A 22,731-nucleotide genomic window follows, 5' to 3' on the forward strand; every position below is an offset into this window, starting at 1 on the left:
AGCAGTGATAGTTGACTCCTTAGAAATGTTTCTTTCTACGTATCTGCAAATATGTACTGAGAGACACGCTTTGCAGTTACGGAATTAATGTTCCTCTTAAAAATAGGAAGATTAAGGTTTAAAAAGTATGTAGAGCTTTTTTGTATAGGGCTATTTATTTAATTTTTTTTTAATAAAAGGAGGTTCTCTGAGAGTTTATATTTTATTCTCTTCAGCAAATTGTGGTGTACTGGAACTTGCTGAAAAGAAAAAATCAAGAGTATTTTAAAAACAAATAAATTACAATTAATAAAAGAGAGAATATCTACCTGCTTTCTACATTCCTATTGAAAAGAAAATTTTTCTATTCCTCAAAAATTACCTAGTGAACATTTTTATAAATTATCAGAACTGTGCCTTGGATTTTTTTTTCCGTGACAACTCATTACTGGCTCATGAGCTATGTCAGAGCTCCCACAACAAAACAAGACAGGAATAATGCAGAAGCATGTCTGCTACTACCACAACAACAACAAAAATTCTTAGATACAAGAAAAAAAAATCTTAATTACACTTCAACAAGCAAAATTAATTACACTGCACCGAGCAAATTTCTCCAGAAAGGGTCTCAAGCTTAGAGCAATCACTTTCAAGACAGAAGAAGTTCTGCACTGCAGAAAGCTATGATTTTGACAGCTTTTCCTTTTCTTTTTTTTTTTTTTTTTTTTTTTTTTTTTTTGCAACATTGTGTTTCTATACTCAGAACAGGTACAACTCTCATCACTGCACGGCCCCACAGGCTGCCGGGATTTGACGTGTTAACTTTGGACAAGGCTCCCTTCCAGTTCTTCTTTTATCTTGGTATGTAGTGAGGTGCCGAAGGAGGGAAAACCACACAGCAGAGTCTCAGGAAAAAGCGAAAAGTCCAGGCTGCTCCCCATGGCGTCTGCTCGCTCTACCTTCACGGCAGGAGACTCGCTTCAGGGGATGAGGCGGAGGATCACAAGGCTGTCCGAGCTGCCCAGGGCTGCTGTGCCGCTCGACCCACGGCCCGGGCGGTGCTGTCCCGGCGCGGATACCGCGACGGCGTTTCCTACGAGCCAGTGGCAGGGCGACCGAGGCAGCACCCGGCTCCTGCTGACTCAGCCCTTCCTCCCCCCCTCACAGGTTTAAGGACGGCTGCAGCGGCTCCGGGCAAGAGGCAGGCGGCTCTCCCGGCAGACGCACCCGCGGGCCCTTTCCCGCCTGGCGCGGGCGGCGGGAAGGGCGCGGGAGGGGGAGGGCGGGGAGCGCCAAGAAAAGGAGCGAAACGGCTCCGCGCGGGCGGGAGCCCCGGCCCGCCCGCCCGATGCCGCGCGCCGCCTGCCCGCGCGCTGATTGGCCGGCGGCGCGGCCGGGGCGCCCCGGCGGCCGCCCCTGATTGGCCGGATTGTAAAGCGATGTCTGAGGGCGCCTGGCGGGAGCGGCAGAGCCGCGCGCCCCCCGCGCGCCCCGGCCCCGGCCGAGGTGAGGGCGCGGAGCCCGCCGAGCCTCCCGCCCCCTCCCTTCCCTCCATCCCTCCCCGGGAACGCAGCCCCGAGCAGCCGCGCTCCCCTCGCGTCCCTCCGGGGACGGGAGCGGCTCCTCTTAAGAGCCGGGCTAAAAGTGCCTTTTCGCTTTGCAGATGGAGGTGAGCGTCCTAGCCCTGCGGGACCTGGCGAGCGCCCGGCCGGGGCGGCGGGGCCGCGCCGAGGCGGCCCAGAAGGTGAGCGGGAGGGCCGGCGCGGGGTCCGGTCCGGCGCCGCGCGTTCCCTGCACGCGTTGTCCGGAGCCCCGGACCAGTGCGGGGAGGAGAGGAAGAGGGAGGGTGGCGAGAGCGGTGCCGTGGAGTGCCGTGGAGCCCCAGCCCCGCGACAGCAGGGCCGCCACTCGGGGGGCTTTGGAGGGGGTCGGGCTCTGGATTGTGTTTCTGTGGCTCCCGTGGGCAGCTTTTGAGGTGCTGCCCATCGGACCTGCTCTCCCCTGTTGGTCTGTACCGCAGCATCTTACCTGTGAACACTTGGAGCACTGGGATGTCCAGCGCTACCCCTAAGATAAAGATATAATCCAGTGTAAGACGCCTGAGTCATGCCACCTTTGTCAGTAAGTGAAGTGATTGCACTCTGGTACTGCACACAGGGAACCACATTTTAGCTTTCACCTGAGTAAAACTCACTCAGTGATTTCAAGTATTGCAATGGTTACCATGTGGTAAGGTGGAGAGGGCTCTTGTAGAGACTCACAGTTCTAAAGGTAAGAACCACCAGGCCTAACTTGGCACAGGAATAGTATAGTCTTGTTATTTAGCAGCAGTTTGAGCACGCTGATGGACATGTCCACTATGCTTGCCTTCGGTCTGTATTCATAAAGTGGTGTTCTCCAGTCAAGAGGCTAAGTACGGCCACTCAGCAAGAAACAAGCTCGTTGTTTCCCTACTGCCTCACCAGCCAGGAGATGACATATGTAGCCTTAGCCATAACCTTGCTCAGTAACATCTCCTGAACTGGATGCAATTCACGACCTGCTGTGCATGCTCAATCTGAGTCCTCCAAAATTCACATTTTTCTTGTCAGATACCATTCCTATTATCTCAGAGATTTGTTTCAATTCCTGCTTACAAACTAAGTTCATCAAGCTGGTCTCTCCCATCCTCTATCTCATACCAACTGCCCTTATGATTTTGTGCACTACAGGTAGGACTTCACAGAATGTTGCAGCTACTGAAAAAAAAAAAAAAAAAGGGGGAGAGAGGGTAAAAGTGTTTTTTACCTTAGCAGGTAGTTATGGTAGTAGAAAATAAAGATCAGATAGTAGGAGAAAAAGATCTGAAAGGGCAGAGTCATGTGCTTTTCATGTAGAGCCACTGCTTTCTTCATGGTGGTATTTGCACAAACATGAAGATTTGAAGTACTGAAACAGCAGGTTGCTTCAGTTGCCCTCACTTCAGTTCCATTATCACCAACCATAATGAACAGGAACTTTAGAGGAAGATAGACTTTCTCCATTACTTAAGGTTGTAACATGAAATTGCAAGAAAATACTGAGTGCCAACACAATATAAATATCTATTCCAAGAAGTACCATGGCCTCTAAACTGACCCCTATTTGTCACAGTGTAGTAAGTTACAATTGGCTGACTGTTAGTTGTAAAAAAAGAGATGTGTTTATTACATCCTTTTGGGAAATTTATAGGTGAATGTATGGAGAAGTGTTCTTTATCACTGCTCAGAGCACAATGCTTTTGATGTGCCAAATTTGTTTCCAGTCTGAATGCTACAAAACTGCTCCTAGTAAAAGCCAGTTTCAGTTGTTACTAGAACTTTTTCTGCTTTCTAGCTAGATTGTGCCTGTTAGGATGACCTCTGGAATCACCTATTTAAATATCTATTTCAACTACAGAATAGTTAAATTACTCCAAGTAAAAGGCAAAACTTAAGAAAGTTTCCGGCTTTTATTCAGTTTCTGAATTGGATTTCTTACAGCACAAAATAAAATACATTATATCAAGGATACCAATAATGCTTCCTTCAGTCAGTCCCTTGAGGTGAGTTCATCTGTAGTGATAATTCTTGCAGTAAGAGAAAGGGATCCAAAGATGAAATATGAAAAAAGTTTGATAGCAGCTAGGGACTGGAAGGAGTTGAGCTTCAGTCAGAAAATGATAAAAATCAGCTGATGAATTAGACTTTTTCCTTCTAGCAGCTCTTAGTTGTAGTCAAGGAACAGTTATGGAGATTTTCTTGATTGCTTTGAGCAGCAGGCAGTGCAGATGCAAACCTTGCCTTGCTTGCACATGAGGTCACATCCCCTTTAGTTTAACATTTTGTGAGTTAGAGCTGCATCCCCAGCACGGCTTTTAACCTAGGACCTTTCAAACAGAACTGTGCTTTCTTGCTAAGTGTAATCTGACCAATGCATGATTTCAGTTTCCCTGCAATTTGGTGATCTATGTTTGTGGGCAATGCTTTCTTGTACCCTGATGGTTTAGTCAGGGTTTAAAAGCCTAATAGGCCACAAGTTGGACTGGTTGACCTCAAGTTCTACATTTCAAGGCAGTATCTCCAATACACTTCCTCCAGTACAGAAGCATGTAGAATATTTTAACACTCTCAAGAAAGGCAGAAGAACTGTGCTAAATATAACTATGAGTGCCAAGGCACAAGTCAGTAAAATTACCTTCATAAGAATCATAAAATTGATTGATGGAATGTTTTTTTCCTCTAAAAACTTTGTTTTTAATAGGAAAACATATTTGATCGATCCAGGATGGCCCCAAAGACTCCCATTAAGAATGAACCAATTGATTTATCGAAGCAGAAAGGCTGCACACCGGAAAGAAATCCAATTACACCTGTTAAGATCATTGACAGACCTCAGCCTGATCCCTGGACTCCTACTGCAAACCTGAAGATGCTTGTTAGTGCTGCTAGTCCTGACATGAGGGACAGGGAGAAGAAGAAAGAGCTCTTCAGACCCATAGAAAACAGTGAGCAGAGTGACACACCTGATTCATTACAGGTGAGACTCAGAACACGGTTATCTCATGTTCCATTAGGACTTAGACCTTCCTAAAGTTGCTCCTCAGTTTTCTTCCATCTGGTGCTTTCCTCTGGATGGAAAGCTGCAGAATTGTAAGACATTCCCAAGGACAGTTACCTACACAGCACTGGCTGAGCAGTAGGACTTCAAAAGACTAAAAGTAGCTGTCTTAGTAGTAACTGACCTGAGATCCGCTCAAGAGTCTGAATATTACTTAAAAGGACAGTGAAGGAAGTAGAGCTTAAATGTTTGATTTTCCCCAGCTGAAGTACTTCTGAACCACATTAGAAAGAAAATTGCCAGACATATTTTAAACAAGCATCCTTTCCAAAAATAAATTTGACAATGAAAGAACATGCTTTCTAAATCTTTTACCTCATCTGCAGCAGTCCTGCAAAGTGGTCAGCTGAAACCCTTTTTTTCCACTTTCCACTCCCAAACTAGTGGTCAGAAAGCAAGGTCAGGCATTAAGACTTCTACTTCACAAGACCCAGGCAATGCAGGGGTTGATCTCTGTCCTCACTTTAGAAAGTCTGTCCCTGGAGAGAATGACTTCAAATTGTAGTAAGCATCATTATGCTTTTCTTCCTTCATGATTTTTTGTTGTTGTTGTTCCAACCACTACTTTTCCTCTCCTGGGTTATTTCTTGTAGGATATCCTTCCCTGGGGATTTCAGCAACAGGAAAATAGTTCTGGGTGCTTCTACTGAGAAGCATCATTTCATAGGTGCAGATCACTCTGGAAGTGCAGTTTTTACAGCAAGTACAGTAGCAACAGTAGTGTAGAAAAGTCTGCAGTTTTCATAGTCATAACACAGCAAACAGTTCTCTAAAGATCATTCCTGACATAGTGTCCAGTACATAAAAAATAGTTGATGTTAAAGGTTAGTTCATTACCGCTCCAAGCCTGTTAAGATCACACTGCATTTTTGGGGTGGCTACTATAAAGAATTCAAATATTTTCTAGTTAATAAAACTTTCATTTAATAATTTTCTCCACTTAAAAAGGTAACTTACAAAAGAAGTAGAAGTTTTAGAGTAAGGATACTGCTATTTCCATACCGTATAAAACTCAAAGAATTCTATCAGGGCACCAGCCTGCCACAAGGTTACTTGGTTGCAACTAGCAAAGGACAGCTTAAGATCCCATAAGCAAGGCAACACGGGTTTCAACAGCTACCACCACCTGCAGCTTTTCTTTGCCAGAGGGCAAGACTTATTTTTCTAACACAGAAGAAAACCTTAGAGCTACCAGTGCAAAAAAAATCCTCCATCATTCTCAGTTTGTGATAAATAAACATACCTCTTCGTACATTCTTGCCATCACAGTTTTGCTGGTTTCTATTTTTTTCCCACTACAGGGATAGAAAGACCACATTCAGGCTATCCTACAGAATTACTTAAGCTAACATCTTGACTAAGTTTAAGGTTCAAAGACTGAGTAGCACCTTTTATAGTCTCTGAGCAAAGTGCCCCCACCCCTTGTGATAGAGTCACTGTAAAGGTCAGCAAAATCTTTTGGAAGAGGTATTGCAGGAACTTTCTCATGGTTTCTGCATCTCCTGGTTTATTAGATCCAGAAGTGTTTGAGAGCATATTCTTCCTTCTTTCCAAAAGAAATACTCTTTCCAAGTATAATCTTATCATCTGCTAGTCTTGGGTGTTTGGTCTTACTGGCTTTTTTCCTTGTGCATGATCACTATTTCGTGATTGCACGGATAAGAGGTTTTCTGTAGGTATCTTATGTAATGAAATAAGAAGAGCTTGCAATTGTGTTATCCAAGTGTCCTGTGCTTTCAAGGACTCCATGGGGTTTTTTTAATTAGAAAATCTGGTCTTAAATATTGGTAACATCTGAAATATGCTTCACTTGACTATGTCTTGCTTTTACAAGCTCTGCACTAAAGGGTTAACATTTATTTTTTAACAGTATGATATAGTAGATGACAGCACGGTTGATGAATTTGAAAAGCAGAGACCCAGCAGAAAACAGAAAAGCTTAGGACTCTTGTGCCAAAAGTTTCTAGCTCGCTATCCAAATTATCCATTGTCAACAGAGAAAACTACCATTTCTTTGGATGAAGTGGCTTCAATTCTTGGTATGTATACCTACAAAACTGGGGTAACTGATCACCTGGGGTAACCTGACAGGTGGGCCTTCCAAACATCATATTCTAACTGACTACATTCAAGATCTGCCTTTCCCAGGATCTGGATGCTCTTCTAATCATACTAAACAAGAGTTGGAAATGCCTAATATTCCTCAGTGTCTTTGTTGTTTGGTAACACTACCATTTTGAAATCTGCTTTCTGACTTTCTGTACTTTTTACTAGACAGATCTTGCTTCCAGCTGTTTACCAACTGTTGCTTTCTTAAATATTCAATTTGTTGGACACAAGGAGTCAGGATTTACAAACCCTCTGAAGGAGGACTTACAGACAACAAATTTTGTCAAAATGAAACGTTTGGGGAAACAATTGCAAACTAACATGTGTAGGAGGTAAATTCTGTTTACTGCCTGACTTCTGAACATGTTTGGCATCTTATCTTCCAAGGTCTCATGGTTCATCAAGGCTACCTTAGCTTTAAATACTGCCTTGTGATGGGGAGGTACTGGGAGAACTGCAAGAGTACCATGAGAAATTGTCTTATATTGAGGTGGTGAGAAGGGATTGAGTAGCCCATTTACTGGTTCTGCTGTTAAGTTTGGTTTTAGTTAAAAGATTAATGGAATATCTGCAAGAAGTAATAAAACTTGGGAGAGAGGACTCAGCCAGGCCACATTAATAACAAAAATATTGAAGTCCTTGGAGAGGTTGTTTCTTTGCTAGGAAGGGCTTTACAGAATTGGACTTAAACTAAATAAATCTTGTATACATTTAAAACTTAGGTATTAACAGAAAAGATGTAGCAAAAATGAAATTTGTCTCTTTTGGGAAGAAAAGAAACAGAAGAATGATGTCTTCTGTGACTCTGTTAAGAAAGGCCTTGAAATACCTATTTATCTGCCTTGGTACTGTGAATTGGAAATAGGATAGAATACAGATTAGGTAAATAGTTAGATAAATTACTTTTAAAATTAATTGTTCTTTTAGATTTTGCAGTTACTCCTTTATGTGTTTGCATGAGATGCCCATGCTCCAACCTTGTACAGCTGAACATGAATAGTGCTTCATTCTGTATTGGGAGTGGCATTACCTTGCTTTCCTAAATAATATAAACTTTCTTCTAAAATTTACTGTTGGAAATTTTACCTCCAGGAAGGAGGAATATTGTGGTTGTCCTTCTCCGTTTGTTTTCCCTTCCTTGCTTGTATCCCCTTGGCTTGTGACCACAAAATTACCCAGCGCTGATGTTGCTGCTCTTAATGTAACAAATGGTGTCTGTGATACAGGTTTTGCTACAAATGTATATTGCTTTGTTCACGGAAGACCTGTGGAAGGCCACAAAGGGGTCTGTACTGCTGGTGTCTGACAGACACCAGGATACGTGTAACACTCTTGTTTTTCTGGGTTGTGTTTCACTCCAAGTTCTTCACACACTTGGAAATGCTCATGAATTGTTTCACCTAATATGTGTTTGAGGCTGGTAAGTATTATCCCTATTCTTCAGATGGGTAAACAGCCATCCCACAGTGAAGTTTCAAAACCTTTCCCCTTAACTGGCACTTGCTCTGCTCAGCTGATGTTAATGGTTAGAGGCTTTTTTGGTGCAGATGCTGCCACCAGCATATAGTACACTGTGTTATATATAACAGCCATGCTTCAAACAGCACTGGACACAAGTACTCAGGACAGCGAGCATAGCCACCAACCTGTTCATATTCAGTCCCCAACCTTGCTCACATCAGCAGGCTGAACTCCAGCTGGACATATTTAATAAATTTCCCATAGGTCTTGACCCAGCCAGCACTGATGGTTTGTTTCTGTTTCATTTGGGAACAGCAGGTCTCATTCTACACTGCTTTGCACCTTGAGAAGCTTTTGATGCCCCTTTACTGGGTACTTGTTTAGCAAGTAAAGGTAATTGTGCCACTGTAAATGCAAGTGGACAACTGTGCTCCCACTGGTTCCTGTATGAGGGGCTTTCATCTCTACACTGTGGCAGACCCTTTCCTGCCCTCTGTTACACGCAGGCTTGTATACAGGTACATGGGTGAATTTTGAAGCTCTCTGTCAGGAAGGGCCGAAGTGCTCTGAAAACCCTGGGGCACTCTGGGTAGGTCTGAGTGAATGGGGCTGGCAGACTGCAGTCTGCAAACCCTAAACACAGTGTGGGTTCTTCCTTAGGCTGAAGCCATGGCTGGTCTAGATGTTAAGAAAATGGACAAAGAGCAGCGTACCATGAAGCTGGCCGCACATAAGTCAGATTTTCAGTGTGCAAATACAGATGTATCTAATGGAATGTGCCCATGTGAACAATGACAATGTCTGTTAGAGAACAACCCATTCTCTGCTTCTGTTGAACTAAGATGAGCATCTATGTCTTTTTTATCTGTTCCCCCCCACTTCCCAAACAGGAGTTGAACGGAGAAGAATTTACGATATCGTGAACGTCCTGGAGTCATTGCACTTGGTCAGCCGTGTGGCCAAGAACCAGTACTGCTGGCATGGCCGGCATAACCTCAGCCAAACTCTGAAAATGCTTCAGGAAGCAGGAGAGCTGCAGTATGGAGAGCTGTTGACCTCCCAGCACAAGGAGCAGGACTTAGAGTACAAATTTGGAGAACAGAAAAAGGAAACAATTCCAGATTCTCAAGACAGATCATTACTGGAGTTTTCAGAACCAGATTGCATCTCTGGTAAGATAATTACTAAATGTATGATGATACACAGACACAAGTCTCTTTCTCCAGTTTACTATGTCACTTTTCCTCTTGCTTTGCTTTTAAATTAAATAATAGAAAGTTATCCTTTCCAAAAAGGTGTTGAATTCACCATGGAGGGTACAGAATTCTTCCTTCTATTCTGTTCCTAACATAGGTCTCAAGACAGATTTTTCCTTCTGTCCTACAGACAGGCAGGAAGTTGTGCTGGACAATCCAGTTCTTTCCCCACCTGTATCTGACAGTAAATGCTTTATCCTGACAGAAAGCACCATCTTCATTTGTCCACTGTTTGCATGCTGCCCATGTAACACATAATGTTTTTAAGTTACAAAGTCCATTAGAGTCACAAAATTATAGTGGCACAAAACAGTGTAACCTAACATAGAATCAGCTCTGGAATTTCACTTTCTAAAAGCTATTTCTGCAAGTTTGAATTTTTATTGCCCTTTGAAGAGAGACTCCTGTCTGCATTACTCAGTTATTTGCTGCCTTTCAATAAATTTCTGCTTTCTGACAAGGAAATATTTACTCCTTTTGTGTGTGAGAAACCTACTTATTAGTTTTCTGGCTGTGATGGATGACATATGCTAAGAGGCTTGGGTATTATTTGTAACACAGCATCTGCAAACAGCAGAAAGGACAAGTCATTGCGGATTATGAGCCAAAAGTTTGTCATGCTGTTCCTTGTCTCCAAGACCAAGATAGTCACTCTGGACATCGCAGCAAAGATACTGATAGAAGAAACCCAGGATACAGTGGACCACAGCAAATTTAAAAGTAAGATGGCTAATGAGAGGCAAATCAAGCAGTCAGTGAGTACAGAAAACAGGGCATGTTTGGTCTGACACCAAACAGACACCAGTAGGTAACAGCAACTGCAATTCATGAATCTTTTCCTGGAATATGGTCTAGGGTTTTTTTCATTGCAAATGCCTATTTGTGGAAACAGAGCTTGGTGTGGGCAAGAGACACTTTGACAGTTATCTCCCAAGTTTAGCTTCAGAATAAAGAAGCACATTTTTTTGTTGTTGTTGTTGAATTTTTTTTTCATACTTAAACCCTGTTTCCTGTACTGCTCTGAATGGTGTTTCAGAAATGAAACATATTGTTTATTTTAATTGAATTAATTCTCTCTTTGCAGAAATATGTTCCTTCTCCTTTTTACCCCAGAAATCTTTTACAGCCGGATGGCAGAGTTTGCTTTCAGTTAGTGAGGATTAGAACTTCAATCCCTTGGAGAACATGGGAAAACTCAGCATTAGTAAATAAGTCTTCTAAGATAAAGACTTTTAAGCCTTTAAAGTGCTTTTAAAATAAAGTACTTGCACTTCAATCTTAAAATTCTACCCCAAATATAAGAAGAAACATGAGGAGTTTAGCTGGACAATATGTGGGTATCATAGTGAGTTCAAAGATGTTATTTGCTAGAGCCACAGAGATTTTTCTGAGTGTGTTACATTTTTAAAAATTATGGATATGTGTCCTCTTGTGATCAGCTGTGCACTCCTGTGCCTCTTGCCCCCAACTTCTCTTTACCCATGTGGAGGTAGTTGCCTTTTCTGGTCAAGTTGATGATGTAATCACTCCCTAAGCTATTTCCATCAAAATGAGGGCGATGAGTTTAAACCTGAGCAGCTAAGATATGAAGCACCTGTGACAGTCAGGTGGGAGCTGGCCTGGCAGGCTTCATAGGAGGTAGCCTAAGTCTAGCTTGATTTGATTTTGCTCACCTCATCTATGAAAGATGTGGTGATAGTCTGAAATGAAATAAGCACATAAATGTGTCCTGTATGCGTTGTAAAGCTGACTCTTTTATCTACTCCTGCCTTTTCTTGTTAGCAAAGGTACGAAGGCTGTATGATATTGCCAATGTTCTCACCAGCCTAGGCTTGATCAAGAAAGTTCATGTCACAGAGGAACGAGGACGCAAACCAGCTTTCAAGTGGATTGGGCCTGTGGAATTCCCTGGAAAGACTGGTAACTTGTGTAGTTTTTTTTTTTTTTTGCTTTGATAGTCCCTTCCCAAGTGGTAAAATGTTGCTTTCTGTGTGTAAAGAATGGCTCAGCATTCAACATGTACCCTGTGATTATTAACTGCTGCCAGCTCAACATTTGCCCTTGCTAGACTTTGCGCCCAAGGTCTGGATCTGTGGAGGGATGTTGAAGGATGCTGTGTCTTATAGGTATTTTTGCACTGACTTAGATAACTGTATGCATAACTGTATCAATTGTAGAGCAATGGCAGATAGCACTGATATCTTTAAATCTGGGTCCACAGCTGTTCTGGGTTGCAAAATCTCAGTAATTCAGTAATAATTATATAGTGAATTATTTTCTTTGTAAGGGGGCGTACCAAGTTGATCAGGGCTGTTTCTTGCACATGGCTCCTTTTACAAAAACTTTGTCTGCAAAGAATGAGGTGGTGGGACAGAGGATCTTGTAAGTTCATGCTTCTTGGCCAGATAGGCTCCCTTTGGCTTGGATATTTGTGTCAGGACAGTGCCAGGAACAAGTGAAAGTGAAGGATAATGTAAACATGATCTTAGTGCCCTTTCTCCTCCTGACTAGCACACTAGAATGTAGTGCCTTCTGCAGCTGCTATGGAATGGATAGGAGGGAAGCCCTTGCCTTGTCTGCTGGTGCTTACTGAGTTCTAGGCTTGTTTCAGTGTTGTGGGGGTTGAGATAATACAGAGGTTGCCTCTTCCCTTAATGCCAAGTTTGGTAATATGGCAGAAGCCTAAATGATGAGCTGTGTTGACTGAAGGACTGCTGTACAAAATTGTGTCCCTACAGATGAGCTGAGAGGGCACAGCCCAACATCAGATCCTCTGCCAGGGACACAGAGAGAAGCCTGTGCCCGGTACCAGACCAGTGCTGCTGGAAAGCAAAGGTTTACACGTCATGCTTCATTTAACAGTGCACAGCCTTGTGAAGCAGCCAGAAGGAAGGTCAGTTCTGAGCCTAACAGCCCACGTCAAGAGAGGCAAGGTAACTACTAATGAAGCATGTTCTTTTCTATCCCACTGGACCTGCCCAAATGAGGGCATGCACCAATTTAAGGCACTTGATTGGGTGAATCAGCATAGTTAAGTATGTGAATTACTCTTGGGAGGTGCCTATATTTCTACTGTCCATGTGATAATGAAATTTCTGGTTTAAAATCTCCAGTCAAATCCCTAAAGTTACATGAGGTGAATCTGGGCCATACTGCAATTGAATCTGCAGTTTGTTTTCTGCAGTTAAATGTTTCTGTTCTGTACTAACTGCAACTATACTACAGTTTTATCTGTGAAAACTTGATAGAGAAAGATTATTTAGCCACAAAATGCTTGCTTTATTTTATGGTTCCTAATATAGTGAAATTTACTGTAACAATCTAATGGACAGTTGTTAAAAAAGACAAAGTAATTACAGGGCTTTTCACAGTTCCCTCTTATAGGAAATGATGATGTTGAACCCCTCTCCAGTGGGACTGAGACTTCTGAGTGTCTTGCAGGTTCTGGCTCTAGGCAATTAGTGGATGTTATAAAAATGTGTCAGGACTGAAAAATTATAGCTATTATTTTATATGGCCGGTATCAAAATATGCTTGGTAAACCTGTCTGTGATTAATTGAATGCCTCTTTGTTCTTTCAGTTTGCACTGTGAATTCAGATGAAAATTGTTCCAAAATGATAAATCTAGCAGCTGTCTGCAGGCAGAAGATAGAGGAAGATACTGGGTAGGTTGGTCTTAACTCTTGTCCAGTTTCAGCTTTGTGCTTGTCATGTTTAGTTTAAGGATAGATTCCATTGATGATAAAAAAATTGCAATAAAGTCTCATTATTACAATTTTAATACTGATAGATGTCAGCATGGCTTTTTTTTTTTTTATGGTCATTTTACACCCACCTGTGCTTGTTACCAGTGTTGGTGTTTTGCTTCAGTAGTTCTTTCTGTCATATGTGTTTATATAGGTCATTCCTGCATCCTTTGACCTATTGTCTGGGTAAGCTGAGCAAATTATTCCATGGAAGGGTGTCTCTGTCTCTCATCGGTCTTCTCTACACCCATCCCAATTTGAATTCATTTGTGAATGATTGACTAGTCAAGTGCAGCCAAAAGCATTATTGTTCCACCAAAAACCTGACTGCTTCTGTGTAATTAGAAATGAAAAAAAGTGACCCTTCTTGTAAACTGTGTAAAAACTGTGGTTTTGGGGTGGAATTTTTCTGCATTTATGTCCAAATATGTATCTCTTTGCTGGTAAGGATAAAAGAGGGGTTTAATTTTGGAATAAATGTTTTTCCTCTTTTCATTACTGTTTGAGTTTTTTTGTTGGTTTTTTTTGTAGGAATAAAGCTTGTGACACTGAAACGATACTAAATTCATCAAAGAACTCCAACACAACCTTAGCTTTCTCCCTTCTTCCGGTTCCTGGGGACTCTGATTTTTGTGTTAACCCTTTGCCTCAGGCAGTTTTCCCTGTGGTTCAGGCAGATGTGCCAAGCTTCTCGCTACCAATTGGCATCAGCGGCCAGGCTTCACACCCTTCCACGCCAGCAGCCTCCAAAACAGAAAATGGAAAACCTACCTTGGTCCCCAACCAACCCTTCCTGTGCTTCCCATCTTCATCCCTTCTCATGTTGTGCGGTGGTCTTCAGGAAAATAATTTGAGCGAGACCCTGCCCACTTCAGGAGATGTGGGAAACAGGAGTGCAGAAACTCAGGCTGCCGTACCTCCTGTTGGCTGCCAAAAACGCAGCTCCCACAAGTGCTCATCACCCTCTGCACCTGTAGATGATGAAGAGCCAGCTGCTAAAAAACAGACATTGGAGCAGAGTGATCTCCCCCTCTCACTTGTAGTACCCAAGGTAAAGTGAGTTGCATTATCACTTAGGCTTTCTCATAGTAAGGAAAGGCTTTTGCCTAAGACAGTGTTTCCAGGAGGGAAAATTTAGTACACTGCTTTTGAGAGACACAAATGCTGCCTCCCACATGTTAATAAAATTGTAAGTGGGCTGTGTCAGTAAGTATAGCATTAACTGGGAGATGTTTTCACACTACCAGGGGAAAATGGACTTGGATTGCTTTGCATAGTGATGTGATGCTCAGCTGTTCTTTGGAATTAGTGTTGTAATCATTGTCTTCAGCAAAACAATTGGTCAGAGGGGAAGAAATCAATGTAATTATTACTCCTCACCTTCCCCTGTTAGCTTGGGCTTTCCCAGGCAGCAGCAGCATTGCTTACTTCACTGAGCTAAAGCAGATGTGATTTGTTCTTTCCCCCTACTCTCCAGCCTGAGTCCCTCTCTCTGAAGCCCAGTGTTGCCCACAGCAGGCTGGTGAGAGAAAGATGATGAAGGTGATGTGTAGCTATCTCAGAATTCTCTTAAATACTGACAGTAGGGGTCAGGCTCAAGGCCATATCATATAAGCCATTTGAATATTGAGTATAAACAATTTGAAACAAGTGCTTTTCCTTATCAATAGAAAAGTAATCCCAGAGGTCAGGTATTTCTTACGTAGTGTCTCCAACAGCAAAGGGCACAGGGTTTAGGCATCACTCATATGGCTCTTCAGACCCTCAACCAAAATTTTTAACTTGGTGATTTGCTAATCAGGTTTGTGTTGCTCCTTTGCACAGATGCCTGAGAGGTATTGCATGGTTTTATTTTAGTTTGGACTCTTCATTTCCACTTTTGTTTTTGCTTAGAAGCCTTCTGAGTCACCCAAGGCAGAACCTTCCCTAGGAAGTGGCTGTTCATCTGCTGTACGTCTAGAAATAAATCATCTTGACCTCGCAAGTCCTGCTGCTGCAGAGGCTGCAAACAAGGAGTCTACTAAGCCTTTAGATTGGCAGGAGCAGGAGCAAGAAAAACAATCTCAGAACAAAGACACTGATGAACATCCTCCAGGAAATGAGCACATCTCTAAAGAAAATGCCAATCAGCCTTTCCAACCACAGTACCTTTATGTTCAGCCTACTGCTGGTAAGGACAGCCATGAGATTCAGAGGCACCCAAACCTCTGTATCTGTTCACTGAGCAAATACTGAGTCCTACAAATAGGTGAATAAGTATATTTGGCACAAAAAACCCTGACAGCAGTTCACTGTAGTAGTTTAATAACTCTGAAATCTCTTGACTCAATGTGAACTGTTCCACCTCTGAAAAGATAGGCATTTTTCTGAGGTTCCCAAACATTAATAGCATTGAACAATGCAGGGTTTGCATGCCTGAATTATGTGCAGCAAAAAAAGATACTTATCCAGCATTCAAAACCTAAAGGAGCTGGAAGTCTAGATTTGGCAGTAAGGTGGCCAATATAGAACAGCAGAATCCCCCTGAATATATGAATTTAATCACCTTCAAACTTTGTACTGTCTTGTAACATGCATTATCAGGATAACCCCCAAGGCACTGGGAATGTAGCCAGTCCTGCTTGTATGACACCGTGAGGATAGAGAGGAAGCAGCTGAAAATACTGCAGTAGGATTTCGTGTCCACCATGTTTTGTGCCCGTGTTTGTGTGCAGTGGATGACTGCTTTGTGGGAACAGGACATGCGTGGCAGATTTCTGTGACTACTGCTTTGGTCTTTGATTCACTTGTGACACGGAGTGGGGTCTATGGCATTTCACTTAGGTTGGAGATGCTCAGTTTGAAAATGCTGAACCTGGTGTTTTGGAAGGTCAGACAAACTCGAGCCAGAGCAGCTTCTGTTTCGATACAGTAGTTCAGCTGTTCTCAGCAAAATTAATGCCTCTGTGATATATCTTTGTGGGTGTCTCCCATTTGTTGGGTTTGATTTGTCTGGGGTTTTTTTTTCCTCTCATTAAAAGCAATATTTTCATATAGCAGAGGATGATTGCTGTTAGTGAAAAAAAAGTTTGTTTAGCCAGGATGTTTCTTGTAATTGAAGTTAGATGCAGAAAACAGCAAGGGGCGTGGTTGGTACTTCATACGACCAAAGTAAATAGATGCAGGTACAGTGAATAGACAAGTAGGGGGGAAAATGGAGGAAGGTAAAGAAGGGAGCTGGACAGAAGAGTCTGGGGTTTGTGACAGTTTTCTTCCTTATTTTTTATTATTTTTGTCACAGTTTACTTCCTAGGCAGACTTTTCTTTATTGTCATACCTTTGTCCTATTCTAGATGAAGTTACAGTAGTTTAATTCCCTTTTTCAAGTTTATTAATGCTTTGTTTTTTCTCTCTTTGGTTTAGGATTAAGCAGTTTTAATTTCCTGTTCTCTGCAAACCAAGCCCCTGGTGCCATCAGCCTGGCTGCGAATCAGTTGCCTTCTCTAAGTGTACCCTGTGTCATGGTGCCATCAGCAGCCTTGGCTTCCTTCCCTCTCGTCTGTTCTCCCTCATTCACCAGTCCTCTTTCCCCAGTTCCTGATGGCTCCTTCTCAGCTGCTGCCTCCACAAATTTCAGTATGTCCAGCCTGGCATCCACCACCCCTGTTTTCATAAGCACCACGGCTGTTGTCACCCCCAAGGTCTCACCTGCCCCTTCGGTGGATCCACAGCAGCCAGCTCACCCCGCTCTGCACCTGAGTCCTGTGCTTACAAGATCTTGCAGTGCTGTTAAACTGGACTCCCCCGTGTGTATGGGACACCCAGTGACCCTTCTGAAGCTGCAGCAGGTAAGGGGGAAAGGTGAACAGAAGTGGTGATGAAAGAGCTGTCCCAGGTGCCTGATGGCGGTGTGTGCAGCAAGCTGGTGCTGCTGTGTCAGTGCAGAGTTGGCATGCTGAGAGCTGATGTCTTCCCCTTAGGCTGTGTGTGTCCATCTTAGCAGTGGCACAGGGCGTGTTGAAGTCAGAGCCCAGCATAGCACATCTAGCCCTGAACAGTGAAGTGGTTAGTTTTATATCTCTTACAGAAATTCTAAAATTCCCCACCAATCTAAGGGGATTTTTCCCCATCTGACAGTGTCATGTGTGTTATGCAATGGCTACAGAAAAACATTAGGAGAACAGGAAGATTGTATGTCAGAAATCGGGAGTCAGCTGGCTGCAACACTTTTTTAGGTAGTAGTGTCCTGGGTTATCCCCTCAGCCCTGTTCTGATCTCTCTTCACTATGTAATGGAAAAGTAATAGCAGCATCAGAGCTGGGAGAAAACAATGATTCTTGTGGAATTGTTGAACTTTTTTTATAAAGGTATTTTTAAAAATCTACCATAGAACCAGACTTTTGGGTAAAAAAAAATCTGAAGTTCAGAAGTGAGGGAGGACTCATTTATCTGAAATACGAGTGACACAGAACAGTCATGTCACACTGTGTTAGCTCGGTGTTTACAACTATTAGCAGTGAAATTTTGGCACTAATGCAACTTACATTTGTAAATCGGTGATTTGTTTTCCTATTGTCTAATTCAGTGAAAAATAGATCAAACATTTGGAAGCATTATAAACATTATTTTATGTTTATCTTCTTCGAGCTTAGAAAAAGGCTGCAATAAGAGACTGGTTGGCAGCCAATCTGATTACAGATACTAACATCAGAGGTTACAGTGGAGTGGCACTTAAAAGACAAGTGGTCAGGGTTTAGAAGAATAATTTTTGATTTCTCTTGATGGTAACAAATAACAAAAGTGAGTAAAACTTCAAGGAAGAGAAAGAGCCATTCAAGCTAAAGGACAAGATTGGCATAAGAACAAATGAGTATGAACTAATCATGAAAAAATTTAAGTTGGAAGCGAGATAAAGGCGTTCATCTTCCAGCAGTGATGTACTAGCATCCAGTTCCAGAGTGAAGAGCAGTGGCAAAGCCCATAGCTTTTCACGTGGAGCTTCTGAAAGGGTGTGTGACCTTGAGTAGCAGGGCACAGGGATTAATGGCTCCCAGCTGTCTTCTGTTTGCATGTTTGTGTGTAGGCTTTGAGAAAACCCTGCCAAATCACTTTGGTTTTGTTTCACAAATAGCCTTCGTCGGCACCTCTCACTCCCAAGAATATTCGTCCTGCACATCATGAAGCATTTTTCAAAACTCCTGGAAGTCTTGGAGAACCTGTGGCATGGAAGAAGAATGAAGGCAACCAAACCAGAAATGCCAGCTCTGTGCAGAGGAGACTGGAAATCTCTAGTACCAGCCCTGACTAATTCCACTCTTTGCAAGGGGTGGGCAGATTGTCCTTGGACTCTGTATCAATTATGAGAGAACAAGCTCTTGCCTGGCAAGAGGAGCAAGTTAAAATGTCACCCCTTTTGGCATGTTTCCCTACTATCTATTCACCCACTGGTTCTGTTAGCCATCTTCTTCAAAATCACCCTTGGTACTGAAATCCTTTTACTGAATTGTCCTTCAGTACTGATTTGAATTCAGATTCTGTGCTTCACACAGCCTTGTGGGCATCAAATTGTAATTGTGATTTTAATTCGGAAGACTCTCTTTATTTCTGTGAGAAGATGCAAACAGATTCTTTTGGAGTCCCCAGGAGTTCTTTATTCATGGTTTTAAGTGAGATGTCTAGCACTTATCCAGGGTAAGCATTTTATTTGCATGTACTCTACTTAGCCTGAGTAAATCTGTGGTGAAAATGATAAACTTCTGCAGTTGTGAGAGCAACTGCTTTCTTGGTTCCAATCTGTCAAATCCTGCCTCTGCAGTGCAGCCTCTTGCTTTTTATTTTGTATGTTGGAGTGGGATTAGAGGAAAAAGGGATTTTTGCAGTTTCAGACTAACAGATTTTCTCAGGGTAGGATTACTTGAATGTCAGTTGGTTGTTGTACAATTTGCCCAGCACTTGTGGTTAGAAAAACCTAATAATAACACATGATTATGATTGAATGTATACATGTGAAAAATATTAAGACCAAAATAACTGTGAATGTTAACATTTTTATAGTTGTGTTAATTAATTATATTAGTCCTTCGGTTGGTTGGTGGTTTTTTTACTTTTACTCTGAGCAAAATATGCAAGTTAGATGTAAAGAATACAAAACCTGAATCCTTAAACAGGTTTGACAAAGTGATTTGAGAGTGGCAAGCCACTGAGAGGACTGTGCTAAGATTTCATCTCCTGTTTAAATATCCAGTCTAGGCTTTATGACCAAGGAATACCGATAAGTCATTAACCTCACTCATTATTAGATTCAGTCTAACCTGAGTCTACTAAGTGCCTACTTAGCTGTTTACTTAAGTGTACTTAAGGGGTATGTACTTAAGTGGCTAACTCTTCACAGGAATTTTGTGACTAGTTAATAGTTCATTTGAGCATGTTGGGAAGACAAGGGAGATCTTATCTATCTAAACCAGAAAAAGAAGTTAAAAAGAGCAGGAGCCTTGAGTTTTAAAGTAATATAAAAAAAAAAAGTAAAAAATTATCAGTATACCCTAGGAGAAGATAATGAGGAAGAAAAATCTTAACATTCAGAGTCCTCAAATAATGGATGGTGCTATTAGCAATATAGAACATAATTTTAAGAGTTAATGCTCTTATGTTTGGGTATGTTTTCACTCATGTAGCAAACTGCAATCAAATTTGTGCAGTCTCCTGTTCAAAAGACAGTCTTGCTGTTGACATCACATTAGCCTGGACTTTTAGCAAATGTAAGGCCAGCATGATCAGCTCTCTGTTTGGTACTGGTGTTGATTTTCCAAGGGCAGATGCACTCTTGGATGTGCTATTTTGTTGGTCAAGGGAGGTTAGGACTTTAAGGGTTGGGAATTTGAGGAGGGCGTTTTATTTTTATAACAAAATGTATGATGAAAATGGAATTTAAGAAAGAATTTTAGTGAAGCTGAGAGTTTGAGTAATGTGGCCTTCTCTTAGAATAGATCAATAACAGCTTTTTGAGAGGGCTTGGTTAGCCCTCATTGAAAGAAAATCTACAGCAGAATTATCATAGGAAATTTCAGGGGTGGTAAAGAGACATCTTCAGACTGCTAATTTTTTTATATTTTAATGACACTACAGTTATGAAAGTTTACAGTTTTTTCTTCTGAGTTATTTGTTCTTATACACCCACTTAGCTTAATTTTGCTTTGAAAAGCAGTGCGTAACTAGCACAGTGCTGCCCCTGCACTTCTGCTGGCATGCATGCGTTGCTGCTGGGGCAGGAACAGACTGCTAGGGTTCCAGGGAAAACAGTGGGTGCTGATTCTCCAAGCCTTCTCTCTCCCTCTAGTATGGTGCAGCCTTTTAGTGAAACGGCAGCTGGGAGCAGGGAGGAGGATTAGAGCTAATATTGGCTCTTTGCTCCGGTTGAAGCATCATCACCAAAATTGCCTTTCTTTGTCAGTAATGTTATTGTATGCCATAACTAACTTTATACTTGAAAATGCAGGGAGTGAAAATGGATTTTCAGTTTCCAATTTCTGCTTCTAGTTTTGAGTTTCTGTAAATACAGCAGGTCTGGAAATGACGATTGACTCCCTTTCCAGTGGGTCATGGTTGGGAAAGCAGATTTTGAGCCTGGGAGAAAAAGGATGTTGATATGCTGTCTTGTTTTTGTCAATGCAAAATTCTCACTGAAATAGAGCGGGACCACTGAAGCAGTTGGGCAGCTACTTTCTGTATCCGAACTGCTGAACTAGACCAGTGAGGGGGAGCAGTTGGTTGTCAAGAGGAAATGGGTTTACCTTTCCTATCTTTATCTTCACTGAAAGCTAAGAATTTAAATAAAATAGGAACAACTCATCAGCAAAGTAGCTTTGGAAAAGCAGAATTTGTATTTGCACTGAGGCAAAGTGCATACCCAGGAAGTTCTGCAGGGTCTATGAAACCTTTCTGTCCCAAGACAGTTGTTGAGGAGGCTGAGCATATAATTTATACTTGAATCTATCTGCCACGTTTACATTTCTGATTGTCTTCTGTGAATTGGTGCTATTTCTGTATTTAAAAAGCTGTATTTTTAATGTAAAGCTGCTTCCAGTTTGTTTTTTTGCACTGCTAGTTTAATATAGATATAAATTTTATTGCTGTTTATAACTGTTCTTCAGTGATTAGGTGTCCTGCTTTTCCTGCTCTCTAGCTCTCTGTGTTTACCTGTCTGCATATAGCTTTACTCCGATCACACTGTTGGGTTGAATATTTTTTTATACTATCTTCTAGCAAAATATTAAACTTTTACAGAATAAAAATTGAAATTAAAACTGAGGCTGTGATTTCAGTATGGAGGACTTTCAAGGACACCCTTGAAAAGAAATATTCCTGCACTGTGTCCAGGTGAGAAGTCCCTGTTGGATGTGAGCACTGAAGGACTAGTAGAGGGTAACAGCTCACCCCAGTGGCTCCAGCATCCATCTGTTTCATGCAGCATGGGCACAATTCCCACCAAGCTGTTGCAGGCACAAGGACCAGTGCAATGTAAATTGGCTCTTAAAGTCCTGGAGCAGGCCAGGACAAGACTGGGTGGCCCTGGCCCAAAGCCATCTGAGGTGATCCCCAACTGGCCACTGTGGGAGCCCATCCCAGCACCACCGCAGGGCCTGCCCAGACACTCCCTGGACCCCCGTGTCCCTGCAGCTGTCCCTCGGTCCCACTCTCCACAGGATGGCAGCAATGCCTGCCTGACCACAGCCACCCAAGGAGCTGGTGCTTGCTTTGTGTCTTTACAACACCAGCTGCTTGGAAAGAGCAAGTGGACAACACAGCCACAGACCTGTGGCTTCCATTCCCTTTCTCCTGCCTTTCCCTAACCCCACACGCGTAAGGCGCAGCTCCCATTAAAATCAACAGCAGGCTCACTACTGCTTTCAGCAAGCCCAATATTGCCACCTTACCCCTCCCTGTGATTCAAGAGATGTAAGTTAATGTCCCACGTCACCAACAACAGTTGCAAAACAACTGAGTTGCAAAGGGTTGAGATCCTCAAAACTCATTTCTAAAAGGAAAACTCAGCAGCTTACTCAGTGTTGGTTTTGAGCTTTTTCTGACCTGCTACTCCAACAATAATACAATTGATACAGGAAAAATTAGAAGTTTAATGAGATTAAATACACTATGAGAAATGCTCTGGCTCCACTGACATTTTCTTGAGGAGGAGCAGGAAGGGCTGTAGCTTCCAACAGTTTTTGTCCTCACTGGTACACTTAAAACTCCCTTTTTTTGAAGTAAAAAGTAGTTAGGGGAGTACACCAAACTCTGTCTGATTCAGTTCCCTCTATAAGAAAGGGAAATTAACAAGCAGTACCATGGTGGATGAATGTCTTCATGCTTCCCAGCATGGGCTGGGCAGCCCAGAGCCAGCTAGGAGACAAGTGTCACCCCCCGGTCCTGGAAGGTATTGAGCACTGCCAGCAAACCCAGCCAGAGGCAAGCAAAAGGGAAGCCTCCAGCAAGCAGCAAAGCAAAGCCTGCTCCCACCATGTCCAGGGAAGCAGGTCTTCACCAGCTGTCTTGGTCAACAAGGAGGGTTTCCTGAGAGGTACCT

At 42.4% G+C, this 22,731-nt stretch overlaps 1 protein-coding gene across 1 annotated transcript; it reads left to right on the forward strand.

Annotated features, from left to right (window-relative positions):
* The first annotated feature begins 1,434 nt into the window (after positions 1-1,434).
* E2F7 (E2F transcription factor 7) lies at positions 1,435-21,435 on the forward strand. Its single transcript, XM_048302442.1, has 13 exons — positions 1,435-1,485; positions 1,643-1,723; positions 4,240-4,515; positions 6,467-6,635; positions 9,057-9,338; positions 9,984-10,142; positions 11,205-11,342; positions 12,161-12,355; positions 13,004-13,088; positions 13,701-14,220; positions 15,063-15,339; positions 16,572-16,996; positions 18,280-21,435. Exons 2-13 carry the CDS (start codon positions 1,643-1,645, stop codon positions 18,454-18,456), a joined length of 2,784 nt encoding a protein of 927 aa, XP_048158399.1. The 5' UTR covers positions 1,435-1,485; the 3' UTR covers positions 18,457-21,435.
* The last annotated feature ends 1,296 nt before the right edge of the window (positions 21,436-22,731 follow it).

This window comes from Corvus hawaiiensis, chromosome 4, assembly GCF_020740725.1.
Source record: "Corvus hawaiiensis isolate bCorHaw1 chromosome 4, bCorHaw1.pri.cur, whole genome shotgun sequence".
In the NCBI taxonomy this organism is placed as follows: Eukaryota; Metazoa; Chordata; class Aves; order Passeriformes; family Corvidae; genus Corvus; species Corvus hawaiiensis.